General features: G+C 39.3%; 1 protein-coding gene and 1 long non-coding RNA gene across 2 annotated transcripts in view; one reads left to right on the forward strand and one right to left on the reverse strand.

Annotated features, from left to right (window-relative positions):
- LOC310766960 overlaps positions 1–14,167 on the forward strand; it is a 175,152-nt gene that overhangs the window by 140,274 nt on the left and 20,711 nt on the right. The gene's annotated exons all lie outside the window — the stretch shown is intronic.
- LOC310766949 (beta-Ala-His dipeptidase-like) lies at positions 725–9,568 on the reverse strand. The gene is made up of 12 exons (XM_083623591.1): positions 9,420–9,568; positions 8,807–8,917; positions 8,560–8,703; positions 7,611–7,773; positions 7,254–7,336; positions 6,947–7,144; positions 6,433–6,517; positions 3,944–4,104; positions 2,992–3,156; positions 2,202–2,343; positions 1,567–1,714; positions 725–971 (listed from the first exon to the last, which is right to left on the reverse strand). Exons 1-12 carry the CDS (start codon positions 9,420–9,422, stop codon positions 908–910), a joined length of 1,467 nt encoding a protein of 488 aa, XP_083479717.1. The 5' UTR covers positions 9,423–9,568; the 3' UTR covers positions 725–907.

A 14,167-nucleotide genomic window follows, 5' to 3' on the forward strand; every position in this document is an offset into this window, starting at 1 on the left:
GACTAAATATGTTGTTGTGTGACTTGTTTGATTGCCACCTTGCTATTTTTCAAACTTTAACACTCTCATTTTAGTAGGACTACACTGTGAATTATGAAACTTACTGTCTTTTTTTGACTGTAAAGGAAAATAAAAATACTTCAGTTGAATAAATAAAAAATACTAGTAAGCCTGCAAATTTTCAATGGTAGCCACTGCCTCCATATGCCACTAATATGCAATTGTCTGTTGCCTGGGAACCTGACAATGTGCCCAAGGTTTCAAAATTGCATCTGCCACCCTCATAGAAAGAGTATGGACTCAGGATATGGTCTGAAGGTACATGAAGCCATCATTTTGCTGAAGCTAAGCAGCTCTTGATCCTGTCTGTGCCTACATGGGTAAGCACTTGAGATCCCCATGTATGCAGTTACCACATTTAAGAAAAAGATGCTGCAAAGAAGTGTGCAGCCAGCAGAGGGTGTATAGTGCACATGAATACAGTAGTTCAGTCACACAGGGTGCAACCATACCTTTAAACAGACTTAAAAGCATTTAGGAATGTGATGTGTCATTTGTGGGTAGCACATCTTTTACAAAAAACAAAGTAAGAGGATCATCTTAAATTTAGAAAACCCAGGTGGCAGTATTTATTCCTTTTCCTTTCTGAGAGTCCAGAGTTCTTAAGGAAGCAAGAAAGTTCTGTACAGGCACATAAAGAAAGGAGGAATGGGACCTCCAAATGTAAAAATAAAATAAAATATTTTATTGCAGGGGGGATCTTCTCTTTTTTCCACACAAGTATTTATTGATTTTATCACGTTTAAATTACTAAATATATTTGTGTATATGTGTTCCTTTAAGAACATTTCAAAAAAGGAAGTATGCAGCTGTGCTTTAGAGGGTTTTTATCATCATCCCATCTTCTCTAGGTCGAAGCAAGTTCTTGAAGGAAGGCTGCATATAGTTTGGTTCCCTCAATGAAGTTGTACCTACATTTAAAAAGAAAACAAGATTAATAGTGGGCATGCAAAAGCAGATATAGCGCAGATGGAATATGAGAGTCTAAATTACAACTTGGCAAAAATGTATGACTACGTTAATGGGTAAGCATCATAATTATGGCCAATACTACATCTGGTTTTATTATTCACGCTTTTTCTACTTCATTTACATCAGTATTTCAAATGCTGTATGTTTAGTTTTTCCATCTTCAAGAAGCTTCTAGGTGGTTTATGTTGCACACAAAACAGAAGTCCCAAAATTGTCTTCTCTCCAGAGATTATGCTTAAAATTCACTTACCGTAGCATTTTCCCCACTAGTAAAAGACTTCATTGCAGTGGTACCTCTGGTTAAGAACTTAATTCATTCTGGAGGTCCGTTCTTAACCTGAAACTGTTCTTAACCTGAAGCACCACTTTAGCTAATGGGGCCTCCCGCTGCTGCTGCGCCACCGCCGCACGATTTCTGTTCTCATCCTGAAGCAAAGTTCTTAACCCGAGGTACTATTTCTGGATTAGCGGAGTCTGTAACCTGAAGCGTATTTAACCAGAGGTACTACTGTGTTTTAAAGGCCTACAGATTACCTGTTGATCTTTTCATTTTGACCATGAGGGGCATCATCTGGTCCTCCTATTCCTAGAAGCATTATACTCTTTCCAGTTATGTCTTGGAAATGTGAAACAATTGGAATTGTTCCACCTATTCGGGTCAAGTCAGCCTCAGTGTGGAATACTAAGAAATAGGAATAAAAGAAAACTTAATTTTCATAGACTGGTTACTTAACATTCTATCCAACTAAGTCCCAGAACAGACACATTTGTCTTTGTTGCAATCTTGAGTTAAAAGTTAACTACTTCTAAACTTAAAGTTGTGATCCTGTCTGTAACTGACAAAATCCAGAAAAACAACTGTTTTAAATCTTCTGCAGCAAAATAGTTCTGTCTTAATACGTCCCATGACTGTTCTTTAAAATATGTTTTCACAAAACGAGCCTCTTCCAAGGCCAAAATTCTCCTTCAGAATACTGTGTGAATTACATACACATTCATATAACATTGCAGCTTTATTATTAGATGCATGTGTAGATTACTTTGGATTTTTTGTAATGATGCAGCCATTGCTATTAAGTTTTCTACACTGCTTTTCAGTATGCTGGGTGCTTCATAATAATCACAATAGCCCCAAAGTTTTGTAATTTGTTGCAGCGAAGTGACCAGACCTTTCTCTATTGCCTTTCTTCCAGCCAAATACAGAGGTTCATCTGTATCAGAAAGCCACGGCTTTGATGCTTGCACATTGGTTATTTCAATATGATTAGGGCTGTTCCGTTCAGCAAATTTCTTGTTCAAATGATCCATTACCTCAAGAGAATAATAGTGAAAGTTTATTCTAGTTTGCTCCTGGTGAAAATTAAATCTGTCATAATAACACAATAATATATTAATTATCTGCTTATGAAGATGCATTGTGGGATAATGACCTGCAGTATTCATGGTCTAGCACACTTTGAGCTTTGAATAAAGGCTGATCAATGTGCTGATGATTATCTTTTGGTACTTCAATGTGCTGGTCATTATTCAAATTCCCATTCTCTGTGATTCAAGCTAGTACCTTAAATATATTATCAACTTCATTTTGAGTTAATTCACTAGCAATGCCTTGCATGTTATCCAGAAGTAAGCCTCAGTTTAATTCATGTGAAGTAAGCATACTTGAGTTGCAGTCTTAGGCTACAATCCTTTACACACCTATTTGATAAGAAGTCCTATAGAACTCAGTAGGGATTATTTATGAGTGAGCATGCATTGTATTCCATTGCATGGCAACAATCTTGTATACACCTACCTGGCAATAAGCCCTATTGAATACAGTGGGGAACCTACTTCTGAGTAGGCCTATTTTAGGCTAGGTTGCTAGAAACATCACATCAACTGAGGAAAGCAAATGATTAGCACTGTTTACCACAAGAGAATAGAGAGATTTTAAAGACACACAACCCAGAACTCTACCTGTTTTGTTACTACAGAGCGATCCATATGGGGAACCAGGCGTATTGAAAATTTCCCAATTACTCTTGCAGGGATTACAGTCTTAGTTCCAGGTGCAGAGAAAGCTCCTTCAATTCCATGGATGGACAAAGATGGATAGCGCGACTTCCGCATTAATAATTCTTCCTAAACAAAAAAAGCAACTTTTAAAGCAATATATAAAGTCTGCAACAATAAGTTGCAGTTTGCTCACCGTTCCTATTTACACAGACAAATGGGTTATTTATATCATTATTATCATTTGCATTTTTTGTTGCTTTTTCATGAAATGTGATCCAAAGTGACCTGCAAACTAATAAAACATGAAAACTAGATTCTGAAAACTGAATCATTTTTTGAGCCTGGAATACGTGGTCTTATGGCACCCCTCCTTCCTATAAATGGTAATGTGTGTTGCGTCACTATTTTCAAAATGTGGTAAGCTATCTGGTATGTTTGTCACCCCCCCACCCTCACTCATTCTACTGAGTGGGGTGCTAGACTTTGAACCAAAAATCCTAATATTCCTAACGGCAGAACTAATTCAGACTAATCATGGAGAGAGTGGTTGACTGACATTTTTCTATCTCATGATACTAGACGGGGTTACTCTAGAACCCCCAATCAGACTGACAATTCCACACAAGGTGGAATTCATTAATACAGGCTAAGAAAATGGTCTAGTGACTTGTATACATATTTTACAAGCATATTTCTGCAAAAAGGGAAATGCTGCCCTTTCATTACACCCAAAATCAGCTGCCTGTAGTAGCCATCCCAGACTGCCTAATGGTAGAGCAGACCCAGATTTGACCATGCTTCTACATCAACTATAAAAGAATTCCCACAATTTGCCCCATCCTAACTGAAAATTCTGAAACCAGCTATCAAAAGCCCAGCTTAGAATTCAATACAAAATCAATATGGCATATACTTTAGTGCTATATGTGAAGTTTCTTATGCCAAATGTGTCCTTAAGCTTCTTGAAATCCCATTCAATTTTTTCATAGAGTTTCTTTTCTTTTTCCGTAAGAGGAGCAACTGCATCATAAATCCCAGGTATCAGTATATGACCAGAAGAATCGACAAGGGTACCTGAAAACAAATGTACAAGTTCTGAAGAGGAACTACAGAAATAACAGAACTTTCAGTTACTTTTGTTTTTTTAATGGACAGAATGTAATACCAAACATCAATTAAAATTGCTTACTTTAAAACTAGGGAATACAGAAGGCAAGCCTCAAAATAGTCCTTTAATTTTTTTAAAGTTTATTGAATATTTCTCCTAATTTCTATTTAAAAAATCAATAAATTGTAGCTGCCCCATTTCCCTTTTATTTTTAAACAAAACGTTACATGATAAACGTACAGAAAATGCTAAGCTTTGCTGTTCTCTAAGAATCTCTATGAAGAGCTATGCTTCTTCGGCCTCATAGAACATGCACAACTGGTAAGGAACTTTAATATATAGATAAACCTATAAAACCAGATCCCCAGAGTAAGATGATGGCTAAATAAGAATAAGATAAATGGGGGGAGGTAGTGGGAATAATAGCATACATGTGGCAAACTGACCCCAACCTATGAATGTTCATTAGAATGTCTATAGACGTAATAAAATAAAATAAAATAAAAATTCCTTCCAGTAGCACTTTAGAGATCAACTAAGTTTGTTATTGGTATGAGCTTTTGTGTGCATGCACACAAGAAGTGTGCATACACACGAAAGCTCATACCAATAGCAAACTTAGTTGGTCTCTAAGGTGCTACTGAAAGGAATTTTTTGTTTGTTTGTTTCGACTACAACAGACCAACATGGCTACCTACCTGTAATATAGACGTAATAGTCTTGTTTCAGGAGCAGCTTGCTGCCCTCGCCAAAGTCTTGCTTACTAGGGTTTACCAGCTGAAGCTTCCAGCAAGATCTTGTGAGAGCCCAGTGAAATCATGTGGAGGCCACTGTGAGATCTCACAGGGCTTTTGTGGGATCTCACTGGAAGCCTGAAGCCGCTGTAGCCACTTCTCACTTGGGGAGGGGGGGGTGCCCAAGGAGGCGCCCCTTGGATTCTTCTGCCTCATGGATGGTGTTATGTACTGAGTTGAATACAATCCAAAATGCAGCAGTCTGATTGGTCCCAGAACAATAGGATCTAGAATGCAGCAGTCTGATTGGTCTGCAGGAGCCACCCAATCCAACTCCAGGTGGAAGTGAATCCGCAACCTGGTTGGCCTACAGGAGAATCCCGGAATTAGCCAATCTCGTGGGGCCCATTGTGTAAATAATGTACATAAAGCAGACATTTCGGGGGAACTGGTTTTCCTCACTACTATGAGCTGAATAAAGAGCATGAAATCCACACTTGACTCTGAGTATATTTCAGATGGGATGGTCCTACCTGATTTGCACATCAAGCTAAGCAAAACCATGGACTTGCAAGCATGAAAACTCCAGACAGGAGACTGTGACCACATTGCTCTGCCCTGATCATTTGGCTGCTGTCGTGTGCTAAGCTAAGCTATGGCTTGGCTTAGCATGTTGTCCAAACCAGTACTCATTATTTAGCTTTCTCCTGACTGTGGAATGCCCTCCCATCAGATGTCAAGGAGATGAGTAATTATATAACTTTTTGACATGCTTGGTTTAGCATCTTGTCCAGACCAGTACTCATCGTTTAGCTTTCGTTTAGCCCTCCCATCAGATGTCAAGGAAATGAGTAACTATGTACCTTTTTGAAGACATCTAAAGGCAGGCAGCCCTTTATCAGGAAGCTATGTAATGTGTAATGTTTTATTATGTTTTTATATGTCTTAGAAGCTGCCCAGAGTGCTGGGGTAAAATGGTGATGATGATGATGATAGCAATGAAACAATTTCATTAAATATAAAGTTGTTTTTTCATATATGACTGGGTGGCACCTCAAGGAAACCCTTCATAAAGAAAAATGCCTTCAAACATCATCACACTAGGCACCTGTCTGGTTTTGGCTGATAATTTATTCTAGAGAGCTAGAGTTCCAGCACTAAAAGTTCAGTTTCTAGCATAGGCTAAACACACCTCTGGGGCTTATGGTACTCTCAGCAGTGCCCCATCTGAGGAGCACAGTTGCCCGGCAGGGATATACGCAAGGTGTATATCCTGGTCCCAAGTTGTTTAGGGCTTTAAGGCTAAAAGCAAGACCCTGAACTGCACATATTGGCAGCCACCGCAGTTTCTTCAGCAGAGGTGTTATATGACGCAGAGAGGGTTCCTCAGTCAACAGTTAAGCCCTGCATTTTGCACTAGCTGCAGCTGTGAAGGTGCCCAAGGGAAGCCCCACACAGAGTGCATTGTGGTAATCCAGTCTTGAGGTTACCAATGCTGAAATGCTTTGAAGCAGCCTAGAAGGTGTGAGCTAGTTGTTCACTAGTAGAAACTCTACTTACTCAACAGATATATTAAGTCACTGGTTGCTTCAGGAACTATACCTCCAAAGGTCCCTGAATGCAAGTCTTTTTTAGCACATTCAACCTAGAAAAAAGTAGATAAAGGAATCAGAGGGTGTATTAGCATGCCATGCCATACCAAGATTTTGCATCAGGAAAATGAACAGGCACAAGCTTCACGTTTGTGGGCTCATCCCTCTCAGACATGCATCAATTAAAAATTGTAATCCTCGCTTAGCAGCTTATTCGTTAGAAACTTTACAGGCAAATGATAATAAAATGATAAGATGTGTCTGTAAAATTAGCATTATTATTATATCCCAACTTTCCTCCAAGTAGCTCAAGGTGGACCATTGTTCTCTTCACCTCTATTTTATTCTAACAACCCTATGAGGTAAATTAAGCTGGGCTTCATGGCTGCGTTGGATTAGAACCCTAGTCTCCTGGGGCATAGTCCAACCATTATACCACACTCATTCTACTAGTTGTAACAATATTAAAGAGCCCCAAATACCTCAATTAAGAAGTAGCTGTTTCCCCTTGTTCCATATGTAATACTTGGTTTGTTGCTGATCCATGAGGAATCAGTGATCACAATGTAATCGACATCTGAAAAAAATGTACTGTTTCTCTCTTCAACCAGTTTCAATAGTCCAGGGGATCCTACTTCTTCCATGGCTTCAAGGAAAAACTTTACATTCACAGGAAGTTCCTGTCAGAGAGTGGTTTAAAATGTAGTAAACAATGTGTTTGTTTTGTTTTGATGGCAGATTTCATGAAATAAGAAAGACTTGTTAAAAAAAACAAAAAAAATCATATACATATTGTTGAAGTGCTTCTACTGCATTCAGTACAGCCAGAATTTGCCCTTTGTCGTCCGAGGTTCCACGTCCATACAGACGACCTTGAAAATAAAAGTGAAATAAAGAGAAGCTGATAGAATCCAGTTATACAATTGTACAGTGTTTTACAAGTTTCAGAGGTGACATAAGAGTCCTGTTGTACCAGATAAAATGTCCATTTGGTTCACCATCCTGTTTCCACAGTAGCCAATCAGATGCCTGCAGTGAATTCACAAGCAGAGCCAAATACCTTCTCCCACTATTGCCACCCAAGAACTGGTATTCAGTGACATTCTGTCACTGTATTGCTGCCATTGAAGAATAATAAATGCTCACCATCTTTTTCTGTCAAATTGTATGGCTCTGATGCCCATCCATCCTCTAATCTGGCTGGCTGCACATCCAGATGTCCATAAAAACAAACTGTATGTTTTTTAGGGTCCTTTTTAAGTTCTGCCAGAATGACTGGCGGCAAACGAGGTGTAGTTCCATTATGCAGCTAAAGCAGAAGCGATGCATTAACAGTGCAATCCTATACAAGTGCTAGAAGCTATCACTTGCCTCTTTTACCCAATCCCCTCACCTCCTGACCACGTTATAGTCCATCTATATATATTGTTAAGTTGTGGGTGAACATATCAGACGACACAGCGATTCTTCAAACAGCCCTTCTTTATTCAGAGGCCAGAACAGAACTGAGCTGAAGGGTTCAGTGAGCCTGCTTATATAGAGCTCCAGTACACATAATTGTTACAACTTTCTAAAACTATCCAATCACTGAACGTCACTTTCGATCCCTTATTTGCATAACTATCTACAGTATCCCCCTGCTGGCCCAGGGTGAGAATTTCAGTACATAAAATATATAGCTGCTTCCTATGTAACTTATGTTACTGGCAATTCTATCTTTCCTTTAGATCATATTTTTCAATTGTGATCCAGTGGACAGAGACTTTATTTCTATCTTCTATACTTCAGCAAATATTGGAGGAGGAGGAGGAGGAGAGTGGGTGACCAAAACACATAGCATGAAAGACTGGAATGTTTTAGGCAGATTAACGAAGACTCTTTAGAGACATTAAGCAGTAGCCTTAAGGCAGCATAGGCAAACTCAGCCCTCCAGATGTTTTGGGACTACAACTCCCATCTTCCCTAGCTAACAGGACCAGTGGTCAGGGATGATGGGAGTTGTAGTCCCAAAACATCTGGAGTTTGCCTATGCCTGCCTTAAGGTGATCCTCATTATATATGAAGATAGATTTCATGCTGAAACACAATAGATTACCTCTTGTACACCCAATTCCGCCAACTCAACAGTTCCTCCTAAATATTTTATCCTCTCTTCTGCTAAATGTATCATTTCAATCAGCTCTTGCCTCTTCAGAAGGTTACTGGAGTCACTTTCAATGGCCACCCATTCTCTGAGTCTCTGTGAAAAGAGGAAATTATGAGGGGGATGGAATCCACATTCCAGGTAACACTCCTTCACTCTAGTTTTCCAGCTTGTCTCAAAATAGTACGCCCGCTTGTACCTGTACATATTCATGTTGATGTGCATCAATGTACTGAAATATTTGATCTGAAGGGGCAAGTGATGCTTCACTGGTGATAGTTGTGAAAGCAAGAAGAAATACAAGGGATATCTGAAAGAATAATTGCTATTATTAGTAGCCTGCAATTCTCAGAGCCAAAATTCCATACAGTTTGACCTGGACTGTTTGGTTACAGAAGATTCCACTTTATCCAGGGGGCAGGGGGTGAGACTAGAGTTTGCCCTATAAGTTAAGACTGCTGTTTGTTATTCTATCACTGTTGTCTTAGTATAGATTAATCTTTGCTTTGAAAAACAAACCGCTGGCAAACCCTTCCATTGCAATAGTTCTGTTTCCTGACTGCTTACAATATTTGCCACTTGCCTGAGCGGTGAGATGTTCCAAGGACAGTGCTCTATGCAATTTAGTTTTCTATACAGTTCACTATAGATTTACAGTGCCTTTTGTGGGGAGGGACACACACACAGAGTGTTTTTAAGGATTATAATATATCTCTTCTGCATATGTTCCATCAGTCCAAAAGCAGACTGATGGATTCTTCTCACCCATACTTAGCATTTGCAAATAGTAAGAGAAACAGGCAATACTTCACCATGGCAGTAGAGACAAGTAGTGGCAGAATTTATTCTTCTTGTCTTCTTTGCCAATAGAGTCAGTAAGCAGAGGCTGTGAGACGTCCTCTTATTTCAAAATCCAGTAAGCTTTTGCTTTACAAGTCATTCCGCACCACCAATTTTATCTCAGTTCCCACTGTTTATTTAGCCTGAGCAAACAGTTTGCTAATTTGTTAACTGTCTGGTTGATGCGTTTTTTCCCAGGAAGTTGCAGTTACTGTGCAGTAAACACAAGCCGATCCATCAACGCCCACAGTGTTGGAAAATAATTGAGTATAGTGTGGACATCAGAGAAATTTAAGGATTGTAAAAGTTAATACTGTACGGAGAATGAGAGCTATCCAGCACAGTGCCACTATAGGGCGTGGCCATCCAATGTTTCAGTGTCGCACAGTTGTGGGTGCAAGTTGCTTCTGGAAGAAGTGATGAGGAGTCCAATATGCCCAGAAGAGAAGTATGGTATTTGCTGGATTAGGCATAAACAAAGATTCAGTAAGAAAAACCTTCCCCAAACTTTGCTCCCTCACTGCCCCTTCAAAGCACCTTCCGGCTTTTAGTTTTGTTATCATTATTTTTACTTTAACTGTAAAATTTAAAAAAGAGTAAAAAGTATTTTGAGCAATAAACTCACAGGACCAGATACTGCAATTCCAGGTTTGAAATGTCCCTGGGAGAAGTGGATGCCATTACCCACTTGTCACTGTTTTAATTTCCTGCAACGTCTCAAAACAGTGGTAAGTTGAGGGTGTTTTGTTGGAAATTAAAATGATCCAGACTGGAGCACTGGAATTTATTGCATTATAATTTTTAAATGGGGACCAGGGAAGGTATCAGCAGTGAGCCCTACAAGGACAAGCACCAAAAGATGTCCAGTGCTAACACCAGATCACAGGGAAATCATAATCTCTTTTAAATAGTACCAATTCCCCTGTAGCCAAACCCACAAATAAAGCCTTAAGTATGTACTCAATTAGATGTGCACTGCACTACAAGTTCAACTTCCACCGTATCTCAAATTAGGTATATCCTTGGATAGCTGGCATGGACACACAGGGAGGCCACTTACGCATTGCCAAAAAGGACACATATTTGCATAGTATTTGCATGTGTTAATTCATATGCAGAGCTGCAAATTTAGCAATAATGAGCATTATTTAAATAGCATTGCTATTATTTAAATCTCATCATAGCTGTGAAGACTAAACTGGGTGCCTGCTCAGTCTTCTCTTGAGGAGTGAACTGCTAATGGGCAACTTCAAGGCTCCTGCTCTTCCTTCCAAGGGATCTCTATCTTCCAGCTGGATTTGGGCCCTTCAACTAGAGAACTGTCATCTGCAAAGTAGGACACGTGGCCACCTAAATAGACCCAGTTAATAAAGCAGTCACAAAATTACTGGCCGTTTGACTGCCCACAACCTACTGCCCAAATTATTCCCATTCTGATTTTTTACTGAAATCTGCGAGGAGAAAGATTAGTTCTCAGAGAGCCATGTCCCATTTTTATCAGTTATCTGTGTCTCCTTCACTGAAGGTTTGAGAGGCCCTTGGTAGGTTTCTCCATTGGGAAGTGGGTGTGGGATGCTGTAAGAGGGAAAATCCAAGGCAGACGCCTGCAGGTTCTTGGAAGGTGCAGTAGGCCAGGGCAGATCCGATTACTCAGGGCCGTTCTGCAAGGATACACATCAAATGTACCACAAGCAGACTGTACCCATTTCACAACTCTTCTGCAACGACTTCTCAGTGTCAAACGTGCACCAGCCAGCCCACAGCTGATGGGGATATAGATTTGCTGGTTTGGTTCACAGCAAGCATATTGGTGGGCGGGAGTCATGATGGGCATCACTAATCATGTCACAAAATAATAGTCCGTATGTGCCCAACCACACTTTCCAACGGTGCTCAGATTGTGGGAAGGGTTATGAGAGAAGACCTGTGTGACCAAGCACAAGACAAGCATGAAATGTGATTCTGCAGAAAGTTCGCTTTTCTAATGGAATTTGAAATGTAATTGCAATGTTGATGAGTGCTTGCAGCCCTGATATAATAATGATCATCATCTTGCCATTATGAATATGCTGGGAAAATATTTCTTTCCCCCCACTATGCTCATCAGAAATAGCCACAAGCAAGTTCTCACATATTAATGTGCTATAATTGTTTTTGTTTTCAGCTTTAGTGGTTTTCCAGTGTAATTAGCATCAGAGCAGTTGATTCTGATGAAACGCTGCAAGCAATTAATGCTTCACAGAGGATTGCACCAGTAAAGACAGATGCATTGAGAGGTCTTTTAACAGCCTTAAATTACCTATTGACAAAAACATATGCACAAAACTCGGAGTAAAATGGCTGTCACCAAAAGAGAAGAGAACTAAAGATTGCTGTTCGAAGAGATTAAAGACTTGGAAAGAGATACATCTGCTGTAATGAACAAATCAGGGCTTTTGTGGAACATTAGGCAAACATTAAGACTTTGGCTTGTGGATGGGACAAAATATACAAAGACAGTGCACATTGTAGATTTTATTTACTGCATTTTGTTGTTACTAATTTACTGAGTTAAATGGCCTTCGGTCCAGTATACCTGAAGGAGCGTCTCCACCCCCATCGTTCTACCCGGACACTGAGGTCCAGCACCGAGGGACTTCTGGCGGTTCCCTCACTGCGAGAAGCCAAGTTACAGGGAACCAGGCAGAGGGCCTTCTCGGTAGTGGCACCCACCCTGTGGAACGCCCTCCCACCAGATGTCAAAGAGAACAACAACTACCAGACTTTTAGAAGGCATCTGAAGGCAGCCCTGTTTAGGGAAGCTTTTAATGTTTGATGTATCACAGTATTTTATTCTTTTGGAAGCCGCCCAGAGTGGCTGGGGAAACCCAGCCAAATGGGTGGGGTATAAATAATAAATTATTATTATTATTATTATTATATTATTATGAGTTAGGGGGCCTTTTCTGGAGCCATAGCCCAGATGTAGAATTGTGTGGTTCATCTGGTCCCTTCACTTTTTAGTTTCTCCTCCTGTCTGGTGAAGAAAATTCACATGTTATTATTGTTGCTGTTGCTGTTGTTTTGCTGCATTTCAAAATCCCGTTTAAATTTAAAGAAAAACTTTTAAGATGAACCTAGCATAATTTCTGTGGCAATGATCAGTGCTTGACAACTGAGATTCAGTCATTTAGCTTATTAATTGTTGTAAATTGCAAGGTACATTATACAAGCATCTCAGAAATAAACATGAAGGAGGCACTATTCTTTTCCTCTTCTGATTTCCCTCTGTCATACTGGCCTGGTATGCACATAACTTATCAATAGGTCCTTGAACCTTTGTCTATTTGGGATGAACAAATATTGATAATGCTTGAGCTCAGCTAATTCTCACTCAAGTAAATGGTTAATCTGGGACAAATTTCAATCTCTCGGCTATCCAATATTTGCGTGTGCATTATTTAATATTAACGCAAAACTTCATATTGTGTATTAAGGAACTACAGTAATGCCATCATATCACAATTCCATTGTATCACAAAGATATTATTAATCTTAACAAAATGCACAACTTGAACAATAAGTTGTATTACGTAATTATAATACTAATAACTCAAATCTTAACAGAAGGCTCCTGTAATCTATTTCTCTTGGTCTGTTAGAAGACTTTATCACTTTGTTTACAATTTCACTAGTCTTTTCTTAATTAAACATGTCTATATCCATTTTGCATTATATATCTTCCCCAAAATATTAATATATTGTGAACCCATAAATCCTATCTGGTTCTAAATGTCTTTTAGTATCATCAATAAATTTCTGCAATTTGTAAAAAAAACCTTTTTCTTCTCTGTCTTCATTCTTGGACTCTTAAAAAAATACATCAATATCTTAGATTTTCTATAATTAAACTGACAGTAATTTGTACAATTACTTAGTGCTACTATTACAGCATTATATCAGCCCAGATAGCCACTGATTCCATGCAATTTATGCCACTGAGCCAAACATTTTGATTTTGTCACTGCAAATGTACAATAAGTCCAGCTTCCTTCTGTCTTTGCTCTTCAAATGAAAAATGTATCAAACACCAGGCAGCAAACAGTTTTCCTTATCAGTTTGGACCCGCTGATCATGTTTAGGTAGACTAGCCACTTTATGTTTAGTTCAAATGTTATTCATAGAACCATTCAACACACAATTATATTTGTTTTAAGCTGAAAACTACTCTGAAGAGAGGGTGTGTCATGATATCAGAGATGTTTGCCAATCACCACTTTGTACAACCGCTTCAAATCAGCAGGTTCTGTTCCCCTTGAGTTTGATGCTGAAAAGAAGACAGTATCTGTGCATGAAACAAGGTAGTGCGTATGTTTTCCAGAATAGATGTGCTCAGTGCTATTTTTCTAGAAAAAGAGGTGCCGGAACTCACCATGAACGCTTCCCTTGTTCTCTTATAATGGCAATGGTGCCCACTAGGCAGGTGCTAGAACTGAGTTCCTGTGAGTTCTGGCTGAAAAAAAGCCCTGGGTGTGCTCTTGGTTTTTTTGTATGCACTCCGACACTCCTGAATAGCTTCCTGTTTTCTAGAACCAAAACCCAGTCTCAAATATCCCAGTGCATTATCAGTAAATAAGCAGACAATGTAAAATGTAATAACTGTACTACTAAAATTCTAAGGATTACACTAGCATCAGATCCTCAGCACTGCATGTACCATGGTTTAGTCTTCCCATGGTGC

This window comes from Podarcis filfolensis (assembly GCF_964270895.1).
Source record: "Podarcis filfolensis genome assembly, chromosome: 7".
Lineage (NCBI taxonomy): Eukaryota > Metazoa > Chordata > Lepidosauria > Squamata > Lacertidae > Podarcis > Podarcis filfolensis.